This window comes from Electrona antarctica (genome assembly GCF_951216825.1).
Source record: "Electrona antarctica genome assembly, chromosome: 14".
NCBI classification, from domain to species: domain Eukaryota; kingdom Metazoa; phylum Chordata; class Actinopteri; order Myctophiformes; family Myctophidae; genus Electrona; species Electrona antarctica.
The window spans coordinates 15,159,929-15,183,176 of NC_136795.1; the positions used below are offsets into that span (position 1 = coordinate 15,159,929).

General features: G+C 44.2%; 3 protein-coding genes across 4 annotated transcripts in view; all 3 read right to left on the reverse strand.

Annotated features, from left to right (window-relative positions):
* Window positions 1-1,078: 1,078 nt before the first annotated feature.
* Window positions 1,079-4,121, reverse strand: alyref (Aly/REF export factor). Of its 2 annotated transcripts, none has more exons than XM_079519371.1 (6): window positions 3,727-4,121; window positions 2,166-2,303; window positions 1,899-2,046; window positions 1,748-1,814; window positions 1,453-1,642; window positions 1,079-1,333 (listed from the first exon to the last, which is right to left on the reverse strand). In XM_079519371.1, the coding sequence occupies exons 1-6, from the start codon at window positions 3,970-3,972 to the stop codon at window positions 1,319-1,321; spliced, it is 804 nt and encodes a 267-aa protein (XP_079375497.1). In that variant the 5' UTR covers window positions 3,973-4,121; the 3' UTR covers window positions 1,079-1,318. The 2 variants fall into 2 exon arrangements, with proteins under 2 accessions (XP_079375497.1, XP_079375498.1); XM_079519372.1 differs by lacking the exon at window positions 3,727-4,121 and adding an exon at window positions 2,743-3,703.
* A 1,946-nt stretch (window positions 4,122-6,067) lies between these two features.
* Window positions 6,068-19,350, reverse strand: cdr2l (cerebellar degeneration-related protein 2-like). The gene is made up of 6 exons (XM_079520474.1): window positions 18,742-19,350; window positions 13,217-13,329; window positions 12,308-12,456; window positions 9,939-10,103; window positions 8,975-9,281; window positions 6,068-8,199 (listed from the first exon to the last, which is right to left on the reverse strand). Exons 1-6 carry the CDS (start codon window positions 18,818-18,820, stop codon window positions 7,492-7,494), a joined length of 1,521 nt encoding a protein of 506 aa, XP_079376600.1. The 5' UTR covers window positions 18,821-19,350; the 3' UTR covers window positions 6,068-7,491.
* A 352-nt stretch (window positions 19,351-19,702) lies between these two features.
* Window positions 19,703-23,248, reverse strand: part of recql5 (RecQ helicase-like 5) — a 28,935-nt gene continuing 25,389 nt past the window's right edge. The window contains exons 16-20 of the mRNA XM_079520473.1: window positions 22,505-23,205; window positions 22,347-22,392; window positions 21,793-22,020; window positions 20,918-20,990; window positions 19,703-20,684 (exon numbers count right to left, since the gene is read on the reverse strand). Of these exons, the coding sequence (XP_079376599.1) occupies window positions 20,572-20,684; window positions 20,918-20,990; window positions 21,793-22,020; window positions 22,347-22,392; window positions 22,505-23,205 (1,161 nt within the window). The 3' untranslated portion in view covers window positions 19,703-20,571. The remainder of the gene's footprint in view (window positions 20,685-20,917; window positions 20,991-21,792; window positions 22,021-22,346; window positions 22,393-22,504; window positions 23,206-23,248) is intronic.

Below are 23,248 nucleotides of genomic sequence, written 5' to 3' on the forward strand. Positions count from 1 at the left end.
ATTTCAATTCGCATGAAAAGCGTATACACAAGTTGACAGGTACTTGTCACCAAGATTTCAAGATAGTCAAATTGACAGTCACATTCTCAATCTGACCAGTGACCAGATCACCCAAATGGAACGGCAGGCTGGTTATGAATCTGATTACTTACATTGAATTTAGAATTAGATTATCTAATAATAACAAATTGTAATTTAGGACGTGGAAGTGCTTTAAACAGACCAGTGTCACACAGGAAGGAAACGTTGCTGCAATTTGCTGGTAACTTGAGAACTGTTAGCAGACAACTATTCCACAATCTGCGAGGCAACAGTCTGGTAACGCGAGACTAGCACAGCCATTAGCTTCCGGGAATATCAATAACCAAAGCAGTTTGTTTGCCACCTACCTAGACATACATCATTGGAAAATCGATACATTTGGTTTAATCAATTTAGGCTCAAGAAAATTTCCAGTCATCACACAACCTTGTAACTGGAATAATTTATGAGACGAATTTACTGTTCAGACATTTTAAGGATAAATGAGAGAACTCGGTCATTATAGTACCGACATATGAGCTAAACTCAGCCTACTAAACTTCGTGTCCAATATCAAAGTTACAGCCCAACTCAACTCTTAGAAGTAGGATGCCATCTAGTGGTTATAATATATACCATACTGAAATTCAACCAATATTCTGGATTGAGTGGACATTGTTTTGTAGTGTATGGTTGATCAATGTTAATTGTATCAGTTACAATTAAAAAAAACCTATACAATAGATGCTCAATTGCCCATTTCCACCCAATTTGTATTACTGAAGTTGGACTTACAAATTAAGCAGCACATATGCAGTTTCATAAACTCTCCCAGCCATTTGTTTTTTATCAATATTTTAGTTTAAAAGAGACAGCTTTTTGAAGACCAGCATTCATCCCATCAAAACTCATCTCAACATACATTAAACATTCCTCATAGAACAGGAAGGTCAAGGATTTTGTTGCACCGCTTCTTGAAATTATACTGAACACACTAAGTGGGCAACAATATATTAAATTATTTAACTGAAGAATACACAAACAGGCAGAGTCAATATATGGTTAATATGTACTGCAGGTTTTATTACAAACTACAGGGGAAAGGAACAGGCAAAGGGAAATCCCACCCCCAACCTACAGTCAAAACCAGTTTTTTGTTCAAAAACATAAATTGGTAAAAAACACTGAGCATTTAAAATGAGAAAAACAAGGTACACAATATCCTGCACTTTCCAAACAAACTGCCCTTCTGTGCAGACGGGAAGGGAAAACAACCGTGGACAATAAGCTCTACCACTTAAGCGGTGTCCATCTGAGGAGACAAAAAAAGAAAGCCAAATTAGGTTTCTGAAAGGGACACAAAACACTTTCACTTAAGTTCTTTATACAGTCAATTTAATAAGAAATTGTGCCATTCACCACTGAACATACCCTGGCATTGTATGCATCTAGCTGGGCATCAAGCTCCTCTGCAGAAAGCGGCTGTTTGTTGGCACCTCCAGCACCACGTCCGCCTCTCCCCCGGCCCCTGGGACCGCCTGCGCCGCGGCCTCCACGTCCCCTCTGCATGCCCCCAAAGCCACCAACACGCCTATTCATACCACCACCACCTCTGTTCAGACTGGGGAGGAAAACAAAACAAGCGTCAATTACATAAGTAACACAACCATCAAGAAAACTAGTGAGCTTAGCTTTTAATTAATAGGTTAATGTTGGTGCCACATACCCCTGCATGGGAGGCCGTCGCTGGTTATCAATCTGTGAGGTGACGAGCTGTATGTTCATGGGGCGCCCTGAAACAGACAAGACAAATAATTATTCACTTGTCAATTATGGGGCCAAAGCATGTCGACATGCACTATGAAAATTAGACATACCGTCAAGTGGCACGCCGTTGTACTGTTTCATGGCCTTCAGGGCATCTGCCCTCCTTTCAAAGTGGACATCTGCAGTCCCCAAACTCCTTCCAGAGCGGTCATAATGGACAGCAGCCTTCTTCAGTGTACCAAACTCTGCAAAAAGTTCCTATGAAAGAACACCACAAGCCACGTCATGATCATAACATTTCAACAAAGCAATGCTCACTTTTTTAGTTGGGTATAGAGCCCATCTTGTGTGAAAATCAGAAAGGGCTCTTTCAGTACCTGGATATCTGCATCAGAGACACCAAAGTCCAGGTTTGAGACAAGGAGCTTCCCTCCAGTTTCCACGCCACCTCCTCCACCGCCGGCATTGTAGCCATTGTCGAACATGTCATGCTGCCACTTATCCGGAAGCTTAGGCTGCAACAGATGAAAGAGAACGCACCTGCTGACTTCAGGACCCGCCTGTCTCTGTCAATCACAGAGTCCACACGGCCAGGTGTTGGGGCAAGCAGGAGCTCCACTTCTAACAGGGCCGGTGTACACAGCTCCCCCTCCCCCATGAATGCCCCCCAATGTTCTCTGCCCACCCAATCACTGCAGGTAAATCAGTGCAAGTACATCAGTGCATACTTGAAGAAATTAAATGCACGGGAATTACAGTACAGTTCTTATTAACTAGGGCAGGCTATGCATCATGTATGGTTCCATTAAAACGGTTTAGGTGGCAAATGTTGCCAACATCCAACACTAAGCACGACATATTCACATTACTTATGGCAGAATCCCCATGTTACTTATGGCAAAGGCCCCACAGTTTCTAGGCATATACAAAACGACTAACTGCCCACCCATCTACCAATTTGCCCACTCTTCTCTTGCCATCTGCGCCTCCCCAGACGGCCATCTCGAGGGAGATGATCCTCAGGTAGACACTGGTTGTCCTCAGCGTTGCCTCCGGCGTTGCTCGAGGTGTCCCTGGCCTGCCCAAGAGTTCATTTACAGCCATAAAAAGGCTCCGAATGGAAGAAGTGTCCGTGAGTGAGGGATGGAGCGAAATAAAGCTAGGAAAGGGTCATCTATCCATACTATGCAATGGCAGGTTATGCGAGCGTCCATTTTGAAGCCACGCCATTTTGGTTGGGAGCTGGAGTGATCAATTCACACTTTAGTAGTGTCGGTATGTTTAAATAAAGCACTATCAGGAGGGTTAAAAGTCCACTGCTCCATCCACAATTAACAGCCACACCGGTTGAAAGCCACCCGACGGGCCGTGTCGTGTAAACCCGCCAGCCACTCCCAAACAAAGGCCGCCTGGTCGGGACAACCAGGCCCAAACGCTACGCTCCAATAAAGGAGGTAGGTCTTCGGTTTTGTAGATGCATTTCTCGGTGAGGTGCTTCTCCTTCTGCCATCGCTTCACTTGGTAGGGGTGAAAGCACCGCTTTCTGACCGCTGAGGACTACCACAAGAGCTGAGGATTCAAAATGGCGCCGCCAACGGCCTTGTGTAGATTAGCAGACGATCCAACGTTAGCATGTTAGCCAACATGGCCGACAAGCTAGCTCGCTTCCAAAAGCCTCTTCTCCAAAAAAGGATGAAAACACAAACGGGTTTGGGGGAGAGGACATACTAGTATGCATACAACTTCCATTTAATGCTTTAAACGCAATTCTAGAGAGCTTTCCTCTTTATATGGGAGGACAAACACTCGGTTGACTAGCATGCTAGCCAGTTGTAGCTATTGAAGATTAGCAGGATGTCGCCCAGGCATTTCTCAGGTTGCCACGGGCTCTCTCCCGTTTTCTGGAATTTCTGCCCATTCCTCTAACTTTTCTCATACCCTGCTGTACGGCGTAGGTCTGCCTCGACCTCGGTTGAGGTTGCCTCGGCTCCTCATGGGGCCGGATCCGCCGCCCCGGCCGACAAATCCTCCCCCGGTGGCTCCTCCAAGACGGCCGACACCGCCGCCTGCTCCGCGGCCGACGCCACGGCCACCACCGCGGCCTCTGCCTCCGCGGCCTCCTCCTCTCTGCGACCTGTTCTGTTTGATAATGTCGTCTAAGGACATATCCATTTTATCGGCCATTATGCCCGAGCCTAATAACGCTAAACTTAGAAAGAATTAGTAAATGGTAGTACAACCTAGACTAACTTGGTCCCTACCTACACGAAACCCTGTCTCTCACTGAACGATCTGCCTGGGAAAATCACAATGGAGAGATTGAGAATAGATGGCTGACGCGCGCCAGCTGGGTTATATAGAGGGAGGTACGTAGCTGTGACGCCATCCCGCAATGTCGTGCGGCTCCGCCTCCGCGTCGTATCATCCCATTCAGATGATCACATCATCATAATAATAATAATAACCAATGTCACCGATCATCAATATACTGTATTATGATAATGATTTACTATCATCTCTGATGATGTCATATTGATGTCACGAGACCTGGGCACAATATATCAGCAATATATGGGGGCTTCCCCCACGCATGTAGGCCTATCAATCAATCAATCAATCAATCAATCAACCTTTATTTATATAGCACATTTTCACAACCGAGATTGACCAAAGTGCTTCACAGTATAAAACAGTAATGAACCAAGAATAAAAACATGGTAAGGAAAAACATAAGATACATAAGGTAAAGGTAATAATACGTGAACATTAAAATCAAGCAAAAAGGGAATAAAGCAAACAAATCAAATGAGAAAGCAACATTGAGAACAGTGTTATATAATATTAAAAGCCAGAGAGAATAGGTGGGTCTTTAGGAGGGATTTAAAACTCTCTATAGAGTTGGCAGCTCTAATGTGGGGAGGAAGGCCGTTCCACAGCACTGGGGCTGCGACGGCAAAGGCACGATCACCTCTTGTTTTCTTAGTTATAGCGGATGGAAGTGACAGTAGTGGCTGATCTGCTGACCTCAGTGCTCTGGGTGGGTTGTGGTGATGAAGGAGTTCGGACATATATGGGGGGGCAAGATGGTTGAGGGATTTGAAGGTGAAGAGAAGAATTTTGTAGTCGATCCTTTGTTTTATTGGGAGCCAATGGAGAGAGATGAGGACTGGTGTGATGTGGTCGAATTTTTTGGTACCGGTGAGAAGTCGGGCGGCAGCATTTTGCACTAGTTGCAGGCGTCTGAGTGTGGATTGGTCAATTCCGTAGTACAGGCCATTACAGTAATCTAGTCTAGATGAAATGAAGGAGTGTATGACGGTTTCGAATTGTTTATGTGGGAGGTAGGGTTTTACTTTGGCAAGAAGGCGGAGATGATAGAAGCTGGATAGAAGCTGGCCTATGGGTAGCTCTGGTCCATAGCTATTATAGCTGGTCCATGGTATTTTTGATACATGATATGGTGATTGGTGAAGATTAACTATCAATCATTTCGCTGGGTGAGTGGGGATTTAACTCCCTGGAAACCTCTTGAACAGTCTCCAGGGTATCCCTAGACCCCACCTTGAGAATCACTGCCATAGAGGGATAACCTTAGCTTAGAATTACCTCCTTTTTTTTTAGTAAGGTTTACAATTAGGAATTACATTCAGGTTGGGGTTAGGCATTTAGAAGTTAAGTTTGGAATTATGCCTGTGACCTGTCACAGTAGCCTATTTCATACTTGGTTGGAATTGTCATGCATTGAAAATAGTCGATCTACAGTACATGCTCACATCGTAGAGCTCTAGCTTTAGGGTTAGTTATATAAAATAGAGCAGGCCTACTTGGAAGTTGAACGTAAGTTGGAAATGCTTTCCCAACCCAGTTATGTCTGTGCCCCTTTTATGCCCATATATGGAGTTCTTTGTCAGGCATGCCCAAATATGGAGTTCTTTGTCAGGCATGCCCAAATATGGAGTCTATGCAGTTCTTTGTCAGACATGCCCAAATATGGAGTCTATGCAGATGTCACAGAACATAATTGTGATTATGCACTCCCTGTGGTGGTGTGGAACACGTGTGTCGAATTTGAAGTTGGTGGGTCGAACGGTTCTCAAGTTACGTGGATTACAGACGTACACACAGATGGTCAAAAATGTAAAAATGGCATTCGTAAAATACTGTTGTAAAGTAATGTGAGGGGGGAGAATAAAACAAACTCATTTGTTGAACATGTGTTTTTCCATTAGCCTGATTGTCATTAGCCCTGGACACTTTAAACCACCACAGCAACGCATCCATCCAGGTGTTGCATGTTTTTAATTGTGCAGGAACACATTTTAAATGACTCATTCTTTACAACTACAAATAAGATGTCAACGTTGAGTGTGTATTTCACAGTGTACAGTGTGTAACATCTAACACAAATCAAAACCCCAAGTACAAATGCAACAGTACATATATGGCCTCTAAAAGCTCCTTCATGTATGCTAACCACTGAAACGCTACATAAATCACTCATCAAATAGCGGCAATAGCCGATCTACAAGCTCTTGTAGATCGTACATTTTTTGCCATTTTAGACAAATGTGGAGGACGCCAGGGTTAAATGTGGTTAAACAACATCTAAGTAGCATTAGCATTTCAGGAGTCAGTCAGCCTTCACCAAATAAATTATATGGTAAACCATACAAACAAGAGAACCCAGTTTACTTGAATGTAATGTATATTTATGTGCAACACATTTTGGCAACTTCTTGTGAAGGAATGCTATCCAGACAATTCCTTACATCCACACACAAACAACCCCAAATTTATACATCATTAACATTACTTCTATCTGCATTGTCACACCGAGTCTTCTATATATTAAAGACAACTGATTTGAGGTTTTGATCGTTTGTTGATCTTAAATCAGGTAAAATAGTAGGCCTATGTCTTTCTTCTTTCAATGGATCCATTCATGCCGGATGTACTTTCTTGGCATAATTAGTATCGGAACATCAGCAAAATTATTACAGTTTTAAATAAATTACGTGGCGTTATTAATCATGGTTTCCAAAACGGTAATGAAAAACATCATTCGCAAAAACATCATTCGCAATAGAGTTAAATCATGTTTGTATTAGTACCATCCTCCATCAATAACAAATCCCATGTAGATCACACTGGATTGTCTTTAAAGTCTTTAGAATTGTTATCTCACAAGCTGTTACCCAGCCACACATCTGTGCAGTGATATGTAACATTTGGCAGTTTGAAGTTGAATCAAGCTAGTGTCTAAGTGCAAAGAAGGCATCCATAACATCTCACATAGCCAGTTGATCAGAGATCACGTCTGGTAAAAAAATATAAATTCATTGTAGGGGCTAAAACTGGGTGGCTGCAATTCAGAGATTTAAAACCATGCAAGACAGTATCGGGATCGGTTTTTAAAGCAGTAGGCTTAGCTTAGAGATTTCTATGGTGTTCTAGCCCCTACATTGAATTTATATTTCCCCAGACATATCGGTAGGCAGAGATTGTAAATTGTGTGGCTATGTGAGACTATCCAAAACAGACCATCATTAAACACCTTCTGCCCTGACAACAGGCAGCCCGTCAATAAAGCCTAATTTGTAGTCTGTCGCCCGAAGATGTTGCTTGGCAGTGTCATAGTATGGATTAGGCTTCAGACATGAGTGGCCAAACTAGGAGCAGTCAAAACAGCAGTCTTTCAGTGCATCATGAAGTCTCATTATCAGGCAGAGTGGGTTTTTTGGGTGGTTTTCCTTTGCTTGACTTGCTGGACTTTCTGCCCTTGCTGGAGTTCAGGTCACTCTTGGTCTTCTGCAGACGAGAGAAGATCTCCTTGAAGAGAGCCTTGTACTCCGGCGTGTTCTGGCCGAGCCGCTTGTCCACTTGCTCCACCTGCCGACTGATCCCCTCCAGCGCCTCCGGGGTGGAGGGCGTCTGAGGGGGTGAGGGCGGGCCGGAGGAGGCGCAGGCGGCCCCTGATGTGGAGGGTCCGCAGGCAGAGACCATGCTGTACTCCTTAATGGACGGGTCCCTGGAAACGGGACGTGACGTCTGCACCCCGGCGTGGCACATGCTCTCCTCGTGGCGCCGGCACTTCCCCAGCAGCTCCTCATACTTCTCCAGCAGGGCGTGGTACTGCTCGTCCACCTCCCTGAGGATGGACATGCCGCGCTTGCGCACGCCGTTGGCGTGGAGCGCGTAGCTGCCCTGCCGCCTGCCCGAAGCGTCACGGGCCGAGATGGCGTTCAGGGCCGTGTCGCTGCAGCTCTTCCTCACCGGGACCCCCTGCTGGCCCGGCGCGCCGTCCCCTGTGGCACCCGCCTTGCCGTCCTCCGGCCCAGTGCCCTCATCCGGTGTGTCCGTCTCTGGGACGTTGGTGAGTAGCGTCTGCTCCAGACCATCCTCCGCGTAGGGCTGTCAACATCAGCACATAATTTTATACTTTTAAAAGATTTTAAAAAATAGCCTATCTACAAGCTTTTCATTTATTATCTCAGATATGAAACTAAGTGTAACAGTCAGTGAACTTCTGGTGAATTTACTTACAGGCGGAGTAATAATAATGTGTTCGTTTTGTTGGCGTGCAATGCGCTGTGAGCTTGTAGATCAGCCATTTTAGATTAGAGTCTCACGATTATGTAAAAATAATTGTGATAATCTCAAATGACAGTGATCAGGTAATCATCATGTAATAATAATGATGCCATGCCTACCTCCACGCCGCCCCGACAGATTATGTAATAATAATAATAATGATGATGCCATGCCTACCTCCACGCCGCCCAGACAGTTTATGTAATAATAATAATGATGATGTTATGCCTACCTCCACTCCGCCCATCAGACAGATTATGTAATAATAATAATAATAATAATAATGATGATGATGCCATGCCTACCTCCACGCCACCCTGACAGATTATGTAATAATAATAATGATGCCATGCCTACCTCCACGCCGCCCAGACAGTTTATGTAATAATAATAATAATGATGATGATGTTATGCCTACCTCCACGCCGCCCATCAGACAGATTATGTAATAATAATAATAATGATGCCATGCCTACCTCCACGCCGCCCAGACAGTTTATGTAATAATAATAATGATGATGTTATGCCTACCTCCACTCCGCCCATCAGACAGATTATGTAATAATAATAATAATAATGATGATGCCATGCCTACCTCCACGCCGCCCATCAGACAGACCCGGGAGCGTCTGAGCTGCTGCATCTCCTGCAGCTCCGCCTCCAGCTCCTGTACGCGCAGCTGGCAGCCCTCGGCCCCCAGGAGGCGCTGCTCCAGCCGCTCGAACTCCTGCAGGACGGCGGTGCACTCGCGCTCGGCGCCCTCCCGCCGGCTCCGCTCGGTTGCCATGGCAGCGCGCAGGGACGCCACAATGTCCCGCAGCCGCTCGTTCTCCTCGTCCGCCGGACGCCGCTCCACCAGGTCCACGCTGCCCGGGTTAGCCAATAGGAAGCCGTCCTCATACCTGCCAGGGAGCAAGGAACGCATTTAACAAGGAATGTGTCCACCCGAACACCCGGGGTTATTTAATGTCACTTAATCTGTTCAGCGATTCCAGCTGGTAGACAGTGGTCGCACTGGGAGGAAAACTGGAGCCGGAAGTTCGATGGGATACATTGAAGTCAACCAGGTGGACAAGCCAGGTGGACAAGCTAACAAACACTATTTCCGAATGATTGAGACCTTTGTAAATAATCAGTTCAGGAAAATTTAAGAAGAACCATTTGTCTTGCTTTTCGATTATGCACGTATAATTTCATTGAGGTATCCAAAACTCACAGAGTACATTTCTGACTGAACAGTGAAGTATGAGGTGTTAACGTCATTGACAGCCTACTGTCAATGTTTAGTTTGGTATAATTGTTTTGTTTCTTTTGGTATAAGAATCGCTTGGTATGTCCATTTTTTATTCTAACTCGTGGACTAAAGTAATTGATTCTCATTATGTTGGGAACAAAAACAATGCGACGGCAACTGGAACACACACGCAATTTTATTTTTTTCTAAACCAGATCACACGGGCCAGTTTGGAATAAATACCAGGATTTCCTCCGTGGTGGAAAGCCTGGTGATGCGAGGTTAGATTACCGGTAGAGTGCATTCATTGGGTATGACTATGAACCTGGGTGCGGTGCACAGCTCTTTGAGGCAGGGGAAGGAGTGCACGGTCTTGCGTCGTTCCTTCTTCTCCCGGCGGACCCTAAGCTCCTCCAGGCAACGCAGCTCCTCCACTCGAGATGTCAGACTGTCCACCTGACCCTGCAGGGCGTCCATAGTGCCGGTCAACCTATGCACACAAAACGCACACACATACAGCAGTGTTTCTCAAAATGATTACATTTCAAAGACCCCCGTAACTCAGACTGTACAAATGGAACCAAATGTACCTGTAAGGGTCCATTTGGTTTAATTTGTACACTGTTACAAACCTCTAAATGTCCATTTGGGACCTCAAGGACCCGTGAGGGCCCCTGGACCTCACAACCATGATATACAGATCTAACCCCAATGCTTACCCTAGTGTAAAAGGTGACTTCACCGATTTTATTTACTTGAATCCCGTTCCATTGTGGTCATTTGAAATAAAACTTCCCGATAGGTTGTGTCTCGAGAACTCACTCTTAAAAGCACAAGGGCTTATCTTTATGAATGTGAGCTGTTCATAACACATATTAAGTACAAGGGTGTAAATACGCACGAGTGCAAATGTAACAATACGGTTGATAAATTACCAACATAACATTCTCCTAAAGCCAGTGTTCGGCACAGAAGGGCTGGAAGGAGCATTAAGAACAGAGGAAACCATTCACATAGTAATCTTATTATCCATTTCTAAGACTAATAATCTGAATCTAAAATCCCTAATTATTGTGATTAGGAAATAACTATGGAGAAAATAACACCTGATACACAGCTTATTTATTTGTCTGAGAAAAAAAAAAACTTGGTGAGAGAGACAAAAGTGGTAAAACAAAAGAGACTGTCTGAACTGTCTGAACTGAGAAGATGACATGGCTGGCCAGAGGGCAGACACGTTTGTGCATGATTTATCCGTGTCGGAAATAAGCAACAACAGAAAAAATCGCAACCATGTTGAGTGCACTGGTATGCGTATGCTTAAAGTGAATGGCAAATCGAGTGGCAAAGCAACATGCAAAGTGAGTTTAACATTGTTTAACGTTGTTTAATGCAATCAAATAGGACTTTTCTGTTTGGATGTATGGGCTGTCAAGGCCAGAAAGTCGTTTTTTGCCACTCAGTAGGCGTTCCTGCATAACTTCCGGGTTTGATGATGATGTCACGCGCATACCCTCTATAGACGAAGAAACGGGACAGAAACGGGTCTCATGGTCGCAGTTTACGTATTTCCTGTAGGTGGAGCCGACATAGCTGCGGGGTAAACACGCACCTCTTCTACTACAGTGAACTGTAGAGTGACTGATGTTAGTCTGCCTCAAATGTTACTCTTTTACCTGCTTTTTACTAACACTAACATTACAAAGATGCCTAGAACATCGGGATAAACCTGTGTAGTTTATGGCTGCTCCAAAAGTAGTGGCAAAAAAACAAAAAACGGAATGTCAAAATATCCACGCGGTGGCTGAGAGCAGAGCCAGAGAGTAATGGTTGAGACAAAGCAGTGAAAGGTCCTGAAAGATACATAACGTCAGTCTTACCCAATACCCAATCTTTCTGTTTTATGAACACAAGGCTGCTGTACTTTATACCTCGTACTTTAAATGCTTAGTATGAGGTATAAAGTACAGCAGCCTTGTGTTCATAAAACAGAAAGAGGCTTAAAAAGTCTTTAAATAAATACTTTTTGAAATGTCTATGAGGAAAATGAACGGGGAATAATTTCCTGGGCCCTGGTAGGGGGGCGGGACTGCGACACTCTATAGACTGGCCTGTTTTGTAAATGCCACAGTCTTCATACGGTCGGGTCTCTCCTGTTTCTGTGGGGTTTACATGCCCTCCGTTTCACCCATTCCATCTGCATATGTCCTTTTCTATGTATGAAATGCAGCATACAAATAAAGAACTGCTGTGTGTGTGGGTGGTGGTGTTGGCTACAGTCTCTCCACCCCAGGTTTTAATGAATGATTGGATTGATTGGTATGCATAGTTAATCAGTCTATTAAACAGCCATTTAACAAACAAAAAAAGAAGAAAAAGCTTCAAAGTGCAATCTATTCTTGCAATCTATCAGCTCTGGATATTCCCAACTATGTGATTGGAATGAAGTAGATAGTCACAGTGAATTGCTAGGGAAGGTATTCAGTCCTACAAATATTTGTATTCAAATGTAATTGTCAAGACCTGAATGGCTATGGGCATTTTGTTTAGAATTTCAATTCGATGTAGTTAGTTTTGTAAACATAAAATACAGTTTAAGTTAATTATCGTTTTTGCTATATAGTTTTATTTAGTTCAGTTAACGGAAATGTTTTTTAAATTTTAGTTTAGTTATTTCGTATTTCAAGTGTTGACCTATCTATCTTCTGCTGCGAGGCCTTGCTCTCCAGCACCAGCTTCTCGTTGGTGATCTCCAGCTCTCTGGCCGTGACATCCAGCTGTTCATACACCTTAGCATGCTGCTCGTTCATCTCCCTCAGCATCTCCAGCTGCTTGGACAGGTACTGCAGGGGAGAGAGCGAGAAATTGAGATACATTGACTCCCAATTACTTCTAAGTTTACTTTTTCACACCCTTCGAACATACATGTAGAATAGAAGACAGTCAGTTATCACTAAACAATTATTGTAGTTATGGTAACTACTGTAAGATTACATTTCATAGGATACCATATGCACCTTATTGCAGTTATTGTCTCTGCCCTACATGATATTCACATACTACAGTAGCATCCTTCCCAAGTAGCAGTAGCATCAGTCTTTTTACATTCAGCCACTGGTGTGCTGTACTGTACACCGCCCTGCTCACGGACTAATAAGGAGTCTCTGAGCTCTAATGGGGAGGCTGTGTCACACAGGACAGAGAGTCCTCTGCTCTGACCCACTGCCATGCAGTATTACAGGCTTCATTCCTTCATACTGCACCTCCATTCAACACACAAACACACTTGTTGACTTCACAGACTTGTTTGGCATCAGGGATGCAAAAGTGAATTCAATAATCGATATTTACCATAAAATAAATCGATTAATTAGCTATCCCTATTTTAGGCATGCAAATCTTTCAAAATATAAAAAAGTTAAAATCTAAGCCTGTGGATTAGATATTTTCACTATTTTGGGGTGACACGTGTTAATCGATGCGTTGATATATACAATGTTTAAAACATGTGTTCAAAAGTGCGCTTCTTGATTATTCAAATGTATTTTCCTTGACTTTCACAATATCACACACATGATGCACTGCACACTGGGCCAAGCGTACCTCAATCTCCTGCACTTGCTCCTCATTGTTGATGTACATCTGCTGCAGAGAGTCCTCCAGCTCCTTGTTGCGCTCCAGCAGAGTCTTGCCCAGTTCTGCTGCCAGGTGCAGGTCTAAAAGACACAAACATGCAAGAGATACAGTAGTGATTAGTGAGAAGAATGAGAACTAGGTTAGGATCCCGAATCGGAGGAACCGGGTCCAACATTGATGAACCGGATGAATCGGTTCTGTCACATTGGGAACAGTTGTAAGGGTCTATTTGGAATCGCTAATAGGAACTGTTAAGGAATTGAAATAGTTAAAATCCTAAATAATCCAAACCCTAGTGGACATTATGATTATACTTTATGTGACATCATATTGTCATCACCCTTAAGGTGGCCTTACACTAGCCGATAATCAGGCATTTTTGACGCTCGGGGGGTGCCCGACCGCTCAAAGCGCGATCGGCCCGATCAACATCAAGAATGTTTGATATTTGCTCTGCCCCGCTCCGATTATCCTGTAGTGTGTGGTGCCATCAGATTTCAGATAAAAAAAATCGGCTAGTGTAAGGCCACCTTTAGCCTTTAGCAAAAGAAGGGAAAAAGAAAAAAACATCTAAGGTTTTCATGATTGACGAGGCCATGCTCATTTGCAGACTACTAACAAGCAACCGCACACGATTCAGGTCAAATTAATTGAAAATGCATCACAAGGGAAGAGAAGAGTCTTCTCTCTATTCTGCCTATAGGGGCTTTTTCTGTTTTAAATTCTGTCTTTTCTGATTAAGACAAGCCATCGTGACCCCATACAAGATGAGCTCAATAAAACCTAGATGAAAGAGGAAGGCCTTGGGAGGAAAGACCTACTTAGCAACTGGGCTTGTTTACTTGGAATACTAAAAGGCACAGGAGACGCATATATGTAAGACTACTCTGAGCATCCGAAGACTAACGTGATCTAGATGTCAGGGGATGAGTTTACCTCCTCCGTCTCTTTACCACGCAGGGGGATTTGCTGTGTACCTGGAGGTGGGGGTGTGGTGTTTTTCTTTGTTACAGTTATGGGTATAGTATACTATAAGACTGTCTGCTCTGTGACAATGAAATAAACCTGCTTCTGCTTAAAGTAACAATCTTATTAATTAATCCATTAACACATTGGTAAATGGTAAATGGTGCATTTATATAGCGCCTTTATCCAAGGCGCTTTACAGAGATTGGGCATTACATTCACCCATTCATACACCGATGGCAGCGGAAACCATGCAAGGCACCAACTAGCACATCGGGAGCAATTAGGGGTTCAGTGTCTTGCTCAAGGACACTTCGACAGTAACTCTGGGGGAGCCCGGTTTCGAACTGGCAACCTTACGGTTACCATCCAGACACTCTACCCCTGAGCCACCGCCGCCACCCCGCACATTCAGGATCGTTTACATTTTTGCGTTGGCTATTCAGAAATAGTAGATATACAAGCTCACAAGCTTTACATATGCTATTTTTGAACATTAAAAAAAAATCTTTTGTGAGAACTTCTGATTTAGAAGGCATTTGTAGAATCGGCGTCAGGTCTTAATGGTCTTGCTGAACCATTGTCCAAATAACAGGCTGAGGAAAGTGGGGAACATGAGTTGGGCATGGACGTCAACAACACAACACTGAATGGTCCCATTCATTGTTTGATCTGTAAAAGTGCAGAGAGTCAATACAGGGCAACACACCGGAAGCCATCTACAGCAGGAGCCTGAGCTCTTAATAAGACCCCCCCCCTCCCAGGGGATTTTCCTGTTCTCTACCGCAGTGGTTCTCAAAGTGGGATCCAGGGACCCCCAAGGGGTGATGCACGTGACATCATCATACCCAGAAGTTATGCAGGAACGCCTACCGAGTGGCAAAAAAAACTACACCCAAACAATCCTATCTGATTGCATTAAACAGCGTTACACAACGTTAAACTCACTTTGCCACTCACTTTATGCATGTGCATACCCCCTATAGTCTATATATCAATTTGGGGGCTCTAGACATGAAAATGTTTGTGAACCACTGCTCGCCCCAGTATGTACACCCTCAGTTGGGTGTACATACATTATTCACCTCTCACAGAGAGAAGGCCTAGTTGGACCGAGGATTCTGCTGGCTCCAACATACTAACAGCCCTTACAGCAGGGGAGGGGTACCGGGGAAGACAAAGTGAGAGGCATTGACCTCCATTACAGAGTAGTAATGCAGCATTTTATCACCATAATGTACAGCGCCAGCATTCACAGTCACACACACATAGTTTCCTCACAGGGGTAAATCACCAGGGAGCCCATATGATTTACTGTCAGCCCCTTCTGGAGGAGGCTGGCTGTGTGTGTCTCAGCAATGTGCTTACAGTAGATGTGTGCCGTGTGTGAGAGAAAGAGAGAGAAATCGCCCAGCACCTTTCTTAAATTATGAATCTGAATTATACAAACAGGTAATTTTAATATTGTCTAGTCTCATGTTATGGTCCACATCTAGATTCAAAGCATGTGAAACCGTGACCGAGTGTGATACTGGCTCTGTGCAATCTCTAAAATGCACAAAATATCAGCGCGCTACTGTCTGTAACAACACATCTCCAGGCAGAGACGTGTCTAAGGACTCGTTAGACTAATGTAAATGTGCAAGTGTCTCTCTGTGGGATAGATCTCAAACATCCCCCCAGCTCCCAGCGTGCCAAAGCAGCTTTGAGCCTCATCATCCCATTGTGCATGACCGGTGAGAGAGAAAGAGACAGGCAGGTGGACTCTGGGCGGGGGCTTGGTAGTTCATCTGGGCTGTATTCAATATTGGGCCTCGAAGCATTGAGCACTCAGCTGATCTGATTAGGGAGCTGGAAACAAGAGTGCCTCAGTGTGGGGATCAGATTTTTCAGGCATCGGGGGTTATTTGGGCAAGTTTTCTGCAATCCTGATCTAAACACTCACTGCTCCAAACTAATGGACCTCATATTGTGACTATGCATGGTAAATTGGTAATCGCTGTGCAAGGCACAATTTGCTTTTGGAACTTGTTATGCTAGTTCTATGGTACACAGGTGAGCCTTGCCCTTATTAGTATCGGAACATTATGTAGCCTCTCTGGGCAGATGGTAGTGTGATGATGTCATGTTCAATGCCGTAGTTAGCTCAGCTCCATTCCCTCCCACAGAATGTGAGATTCACACATCAAAGGGAATACTAGATGTTCAGGCCAACGAGCAGCCTTCACACCTACATTTTAGGCCTCTCTTGGGCCTGGAAATGCAGTTTTAAGTGGTCTCCAATCTCCATATGGGCCTGTTACGTTTGTGACAACATGTGACAGAATATACTCATATGTGACTCAAGGTTCACAAACGTGAGCGTCTGGATTAGGACAGAAATGTCACGTTTGTGACATTTGTGCAACCTTTAACATTGCGTTTGTGATCTCCCACCACCCCTGTGCTACCTCCCACTGAAGGATTCACACATCAAAGGGAATATAGAGATAAGTCACATATCTCCATAGCCATAGGGCAGTCACATCTCCCTAGTCACGCTCTTTGAGTTGTGCATCAACGTTAACTGGGGATAGATAGATGCAAATGAATATGGCATTAGAGTTTATTTTTCAAATCGAGTAGAAGGGGGAAAAAAAATCACACCCGTGCGAAGTACCCTACCCTACTGCCCTAGTCTTATCATCATCGTACATCATCCTGAGATTTCTGACGTAACATGTCGATTTGCTCGTGCACATATGACGTACATTATCCATTCATTGTCAATGGGAATTTAATGTTTGTGTAAGACAGAAATCTACACCGATAGCTGAATATAGGAGGGGCTAGCGCCTGTCAAAAACACATTCTGATTCTCTGCCCTCCCTGAAGACAACAGCTGATGATCTGCAAGGACTTGGATTTCCAGTGTATTGCTTGTCTATCCTTAAAGAGCTGCTGTGTGGTCTTCCAGGGGAAAACAAGTTACATAATAACTCCATGTGAGCTCCACACATGAGGCAAATGCATTTAGATGCGCACGTGTGGGTTAGTCATGTAGGAATGGAAATTGTTCTTCTGGCACAGAGGGGGTGAACATTGCACTGACTCTGCATTAACATAGACAGGCAGTGGCCAGTATGCACAGTGCATGCACGCACACGCACCTTATCACCAAGTGGTCCAGAGTAGACCAGTGTGCTGTTATCAGCTGGCATTGTTAAAACAGGAAATGACAGACTGTCCTTGGGTAGTTGGGAGAGGAGGAAAGGCTATGTAAATGAGGGAATGAAGTTGTTGGATACATGGAATAAAAAGGTGAGGGATGATTATTAATACACATTTTATTCAACCATTCATGTAACTCACAGCCTCAGAGCCTCTCTCTTCTCTCAGATGGACCATACTCCATTAAACCATTGTTTCCCAAATCATTTTAATTTCAAAGACCCCCATAACTAAAGAGTTACAGGAACCCCCCCAAGGAACCCTGAGGGGCCCTGGGCCCCACTTTCAGAACCACAGTGGAAACACACCAAGCCTTTAGTGAAAGGCAGATCCATATCAGGGCCTTGACAAATCTAATTATTGTGTAAGAGATGTTTTTTCCAAGTAATCTCATTAACCTCTAGCTGTTCTGTGTAAAATATAAAGCTCATGGTCGTCAGAGACTAGCAGGCTATTTCAGTGTCCCTGTCATGTCTGTCAAAATGACTGAAAGAGCCGTCACTACTCATGGCATCATGGTCCAGTTTTGGCAGATACTGTACAGCAGGGAGGGAGGGTATAAACTACAGTGTATTACGCCCTTTCACAACATTCTGCACAATGACATCTTTCTTTGTTCCAAGATTTTCCACATATTTGAGCATTCCAATGTTTTTTTTCTGTTGCCACTGGCATCTTGACTCACAATAGCCACCCATGTCAGTCCAGTCCACAGTAGTGAGGGCACATATCTTTCCATGTCACTCAACGTCTCCAACTCAACATTATTATTAGAGCCCATAGGGAATTAGAAATACTTTCTAGAAAGACAATGGAGAGAGCGTGGGTGATGTGACCCTCCATCACCTCCATCCACCACACCATTTGGAGGACAGAAATCTGTCAGACAGAGGAGCTATTCTAGGAGGCATCACTGACAAGATCTGAATAATTGGCCAAGGGAGCAGTGCTCGAGGGCTGTGTGTGCGTGCGTGCGTGCGTGCGTGTGTGTGAGAGAGAGAGAGACTCCCTTTAGAAGAGGCACGATAATTGATTTATTTAAAACCCATGATTGATACAAATGTCACCATATAAATGGAGCAGGGCTAAATTGTGACCATGGAAAGACGACTACCTCCGAGGCTACGAGTAATTTGGCTGTAGTCGTTTTACTTCACTGATGATCAAATGCATAAAAACTACAATAAAAAAAGGCTAATGCAGTGCCATGTCACTAACATTGTACTGAAAATACAACACTTCCACGCTGTAACAGTCGGTCCAGTGAGTGAAACAACGTATAGCCATGTGTGTATTATTGTGTTCTGTCCACTCACCCTGTTCCAGGTCCCTCTGATCGTACCAAGGCTCCTCGTCCTCCGTGATAAACTCCTCCATCCTGCCTGCACGGAGCATAGATGCTCGGCGGAGCGATGGAGACGTAGCGTTCACCGGCGTCTTCTTCTTGCCATGCAAAGTGCTCTGATGATGATGACGGCTGGGTCCGGAAGCCAGCGAACAAAAAAGCCCGTACGACGCAGCCTCTCTAAGTCTGAGGGCCGGCCGGGGGGTTAACCCTTTATTAGTGGAACTCCTACTATTCAGGACACCTGCTCACCAGCTGAGCATCTGCTGTGATCCGAGAAAAACCAAACCTTTGGTCGACAATCGAGTCGATTCAAATTGGATAAAAAAAATACCGTGTACGACTCGTTTTGAATGACTTCGGGCGAATGACAACAAATATGATTGTTCTATTTTATCATTCTTAAATTATTCGAAGAGGTAGCCTGCCCTACACACTACAGACGTTGCCAATCAACCAGACTCAGCTCAATGAATGAGGATAAAATGTGTGCCAGCAGCCCAGCACTGACGATGATGTCACTCCATCAGCCTGCCTTATGCTTGGTCGTAGGTCGTACGACGGTGTCCCGTCATGCCGAAACACAAGCTCACAGCGCGTCGTGATGAGACGCGTTGCGAGCTTGTAGATCTACCATTTTCTTCCCAGCTGTTTCAATGACCACGCCTCTTGCAAGAGCGAGAGCGTGCTATGCACCGATGTCGCGTCTCCCCTGGGGCCGGGGGTCCAGTCACTATGAGCACACCCATTGAGGGCCCCGTTCTTCTGCATAATAAAACCCCTATATAATTCAGACCTGGCTCTGGTCCATAGCCTTACTGCTCTTCCTGCCGTTGAGCTATGGACCAGACTCACCAGAGCTAATTCAGACCCATGCAAGGATTTGAAAGCACCCGTTGATGAATTGACAATGAGAGACATCTCACACAGCATGACACACAGCATTGGATTTTATTGTAAACATTTAACAAGCAAACAGTACTGCTAAGTATCTCTTTGCATGGCAGTCCCTCACGCTCATTAGTGTTTCAAAAGTGCTCTTTGGATTTCTTTAGATGACATGAGCCTAATTTATAGTTATTAGTTCCTTGTGCGACACAGTAATAAATTAGGCTTTAAAAAGAGACAGAATATGGCATCTAGATGTCTGTCCCCCAACTATCCCCCAACAGGCACTAAGTGAACCACAATGTCTAGCGGGAAACACCACCAACCACTTAATTCCCTACATCTGAGAATGTTTTTTTTGCAGATCATCAAAAAAATAACTGAAAATCCCACTGTCTATGTCCACGTTACAGTGTCATTGTTACGGCCATGAGGACAGCCATCACCAAAGATAAAATTATATTCAAATACAGCTTTTAAATAAAATATTAACACAAGACGGGTCAGTGAGTGTTTCACTTTCATATTAGTTCCTCTGTTCTGCGTTCCAGCAGTGAAAGTCCATGTACCAGCAGTCCAAAGACCCGACACTCCTGCTGTATGTTACCTGTCAAACACAGCAAGGCCTGGTCTTCGTCTGCAGCCAGAGTTCAGTCTGGCTGGTACTGAGCTTGTGTAGTGTATGCTAAACGTGTTTTATTGCTCCATTATTGGGATGCACTTAAGATAGCAGCAACGAAGCTGGAAACAGTGAGCGTATAGCAGCAAGTGATGTTGGTCAGTAAAGGCTTGTGTAAAAGCCTTGTATGGATTGATGCTTCAAGACGGGAGGCACTGACGAAGAGGATGGTCTTTGACTTCAACAATGACTGCATTTCCTCTCCTGTAACCCTCTCCTCCACACGTGTCTGTCCTAGGAGTTGTCAGACTTGTCAGGTCTTTTGAGGTCCTTCCAGTCGATCTCGCTTTCACAGCGCTTCACGCCGCTGAAGAACTTCTTCACCAGAGCCTTGGTCTCCACTTTCACTGTAGACAAAAAAAAGCAAGCATTAAGCTTAATTTATACTCCATCACATGGCAGTGTCGCTTGCTGACAAAAGCTTATGGTTTACACAGGCTTGAGGTTAGCTTGAGGAGCAACCCTTTATCAGCAATAAACACATACGAAAGAGTATATAAATGAGGGTTTAGTTTATAGCCCTTGTGTGCAATTAGGCACAACATGCCATGTTATATTTGACTCCCTAGTCCCTACTTACCTTGACCTCTACCCCGACTCCTCCCCTCTGCAAGAAGGTGGGACAAGTAGCGGGCAAATGACTTGAACAGCTCCTAAAATGACCCACAAACAAGGAATACTATATTCAGGCAGTATGCGTATACTTTAAATACATCAATGAGCTGGAATGAATTATATTCTTCAATTGACAATCACTTTATTTCCCAGATTATTCAATTTTTAGATGATTAGAAATGATGGTAAAATAAGGTAAAATATAAAGAGATTGCAAAGTCATTAACTGAACCCAAATCCACATATTGAATTAAAATCTTAATAACCAGCCGTTAAAACATATATCTCTGCTGTCGGGAAGAAACCTCTTACTCCAAATTGTTCATTTTCAGGAAATGAAAATTATACATTTTTCAGGAAATTAAGCAAACCTTATATTTTCAAAACAAAGCAATACTGCCTCATCGAAGTTGGTGTTGTGAGTTTATATATTGTCAATTACTTGCATGAGAGGGGAAGCGGTGGTGGAGTTAGTTGCTTTAGCAGACAGTTTGAGGGTCCAATGGAGTTAAGAGGTTTTGTCCAAAGCATTTTTCACTACTTTCCATTGGTTCAATATTTTTGAAACAACACGCATACGTAAAGGGTGTTCAATAGCACTGATTTATGCAAAATAAAAACATTAAAAACCTAAAATGGAGTTAGGAGGTTTTCTCCCGACAGCAACGATATATATTTTTTAATGAAACAAAAACAAGGATTCACAATTCACTTTTGGTGACCAATTACTGTATTGCTAAAATGTAATTATATTTGTAATATATTTTCTGTCGACCATACTGAATTAATAATATCATCCCTTTAAAAAAAGGCTGACTTCAACTAAGACATGTCTCTCACCTTGGTGGCAAATTTCCCCTGTGAGTAAAATGGGTCCAGGCAGCGCACAACAATGTCAGCTACTTCCTTTTTGCTGGCAGGCTTGGGGGGGTCATTCGACAGGTCCAGTATGCTCTCCTGTACGTTGGGATTGAAGGTCACCCTCCTCTTGCCTCCTTGCTCCTGGGTGGTCCGGCTACGCTTTTCTGGAGGGGAAGACTCCTTGTTGGCTTTCCTGTCATCTGACAGCTGGAAGATGCAAGTGTATCACATCAGCACCAACGTCATGTGAAATCACATTGAGGTTTTCACCTGAATACTACTTGCAGTGGTTCTCAAACATTTTAATTTCAAGGACCCCCATAACTCAAATGTAAGCTCCTCAAGGGATCGCAAGGATCCCTGGACCCCACTTTGAGAACCACTGTTATATTGTCTGATGCAACACTTCCCATTGCATTCTTATAATAGGAAAGCTGCCAGCCTATGTAAAACATGTTTTAAGCGTGGTCAGATTTTGACATACTCCTCAAAACATACAAAACAGATTCACTTTATAGTCAAGAATCACCTACCCTTTCTATTAGAGGTGATTTAGAGTTTTCTTCAAGTATAATGGGCCTGTGCAAGACACAAATTATAATTTTTAATATGTGAGAGGAGATAATGACTTTATCATGTGAAAGTGAAAATGCTAACACTTTGATAACCTGGAACAATAATACCATCTTACTCTGTATCCTGTTGAGGATTTTCTTGAATTAGTTTCTGTTCACAAATCTGTTCCGATTTAAAAACATTCTCGTCATCATCATCCTCATCTTCGTCACCCAGACAAATTACTTCCGTTTTCATGTCCTTTGCTTTGGCAGTGTCCTCTGTAACTGGTTCAATAGGACTGGGATCCATGGAATTGGTATCCATAAAAATGTCATCCTCCACAGTGGTTTCCGCAGAGGTGGGTGAACATTCCGCCACGGGGCTCAAAGCACCAGTCCTACACGAGGTAGTGGTGTGGGTAATTCCCACCTCGGGCTCTGCCTCGGGGCATTTCTCCGGTTGCTGCTTCTTTCCGAAGTACAGGGAAATGCTGCGCGACTTTTTGGCTGCCTCCGCTAGCTTCTGCTGCTTCTTGTCGAGGGCTCTTCCCCCCTTGGTGGGGCTGTTCAGAGACGCAGCCACAGCACTGGCCTTGGCTCTGATGGATGAGGTCACAGCGGAACACGCATCTGTCTTTGACTCTTCTTTCCTGCCTTTCTTTTTCTTCTCCTCCTCCTCTTCCTTGCTAGCCGGCTGTCCAGTGCCTCCCAGGCTGTCGGTGCAGAACCCTCCTCCAGTCTCTGTTCCCTGGTCAGAAGACATAAGCAGCTCCCTGGCTGTTTGGAATGGGTTGGAAGAGCCCCTCAGGCCAGCACCTATTCTCTTACGCTTCAACTAGTGTGGGAAATAGACACAGGAATATGGCTCATAGTTACAC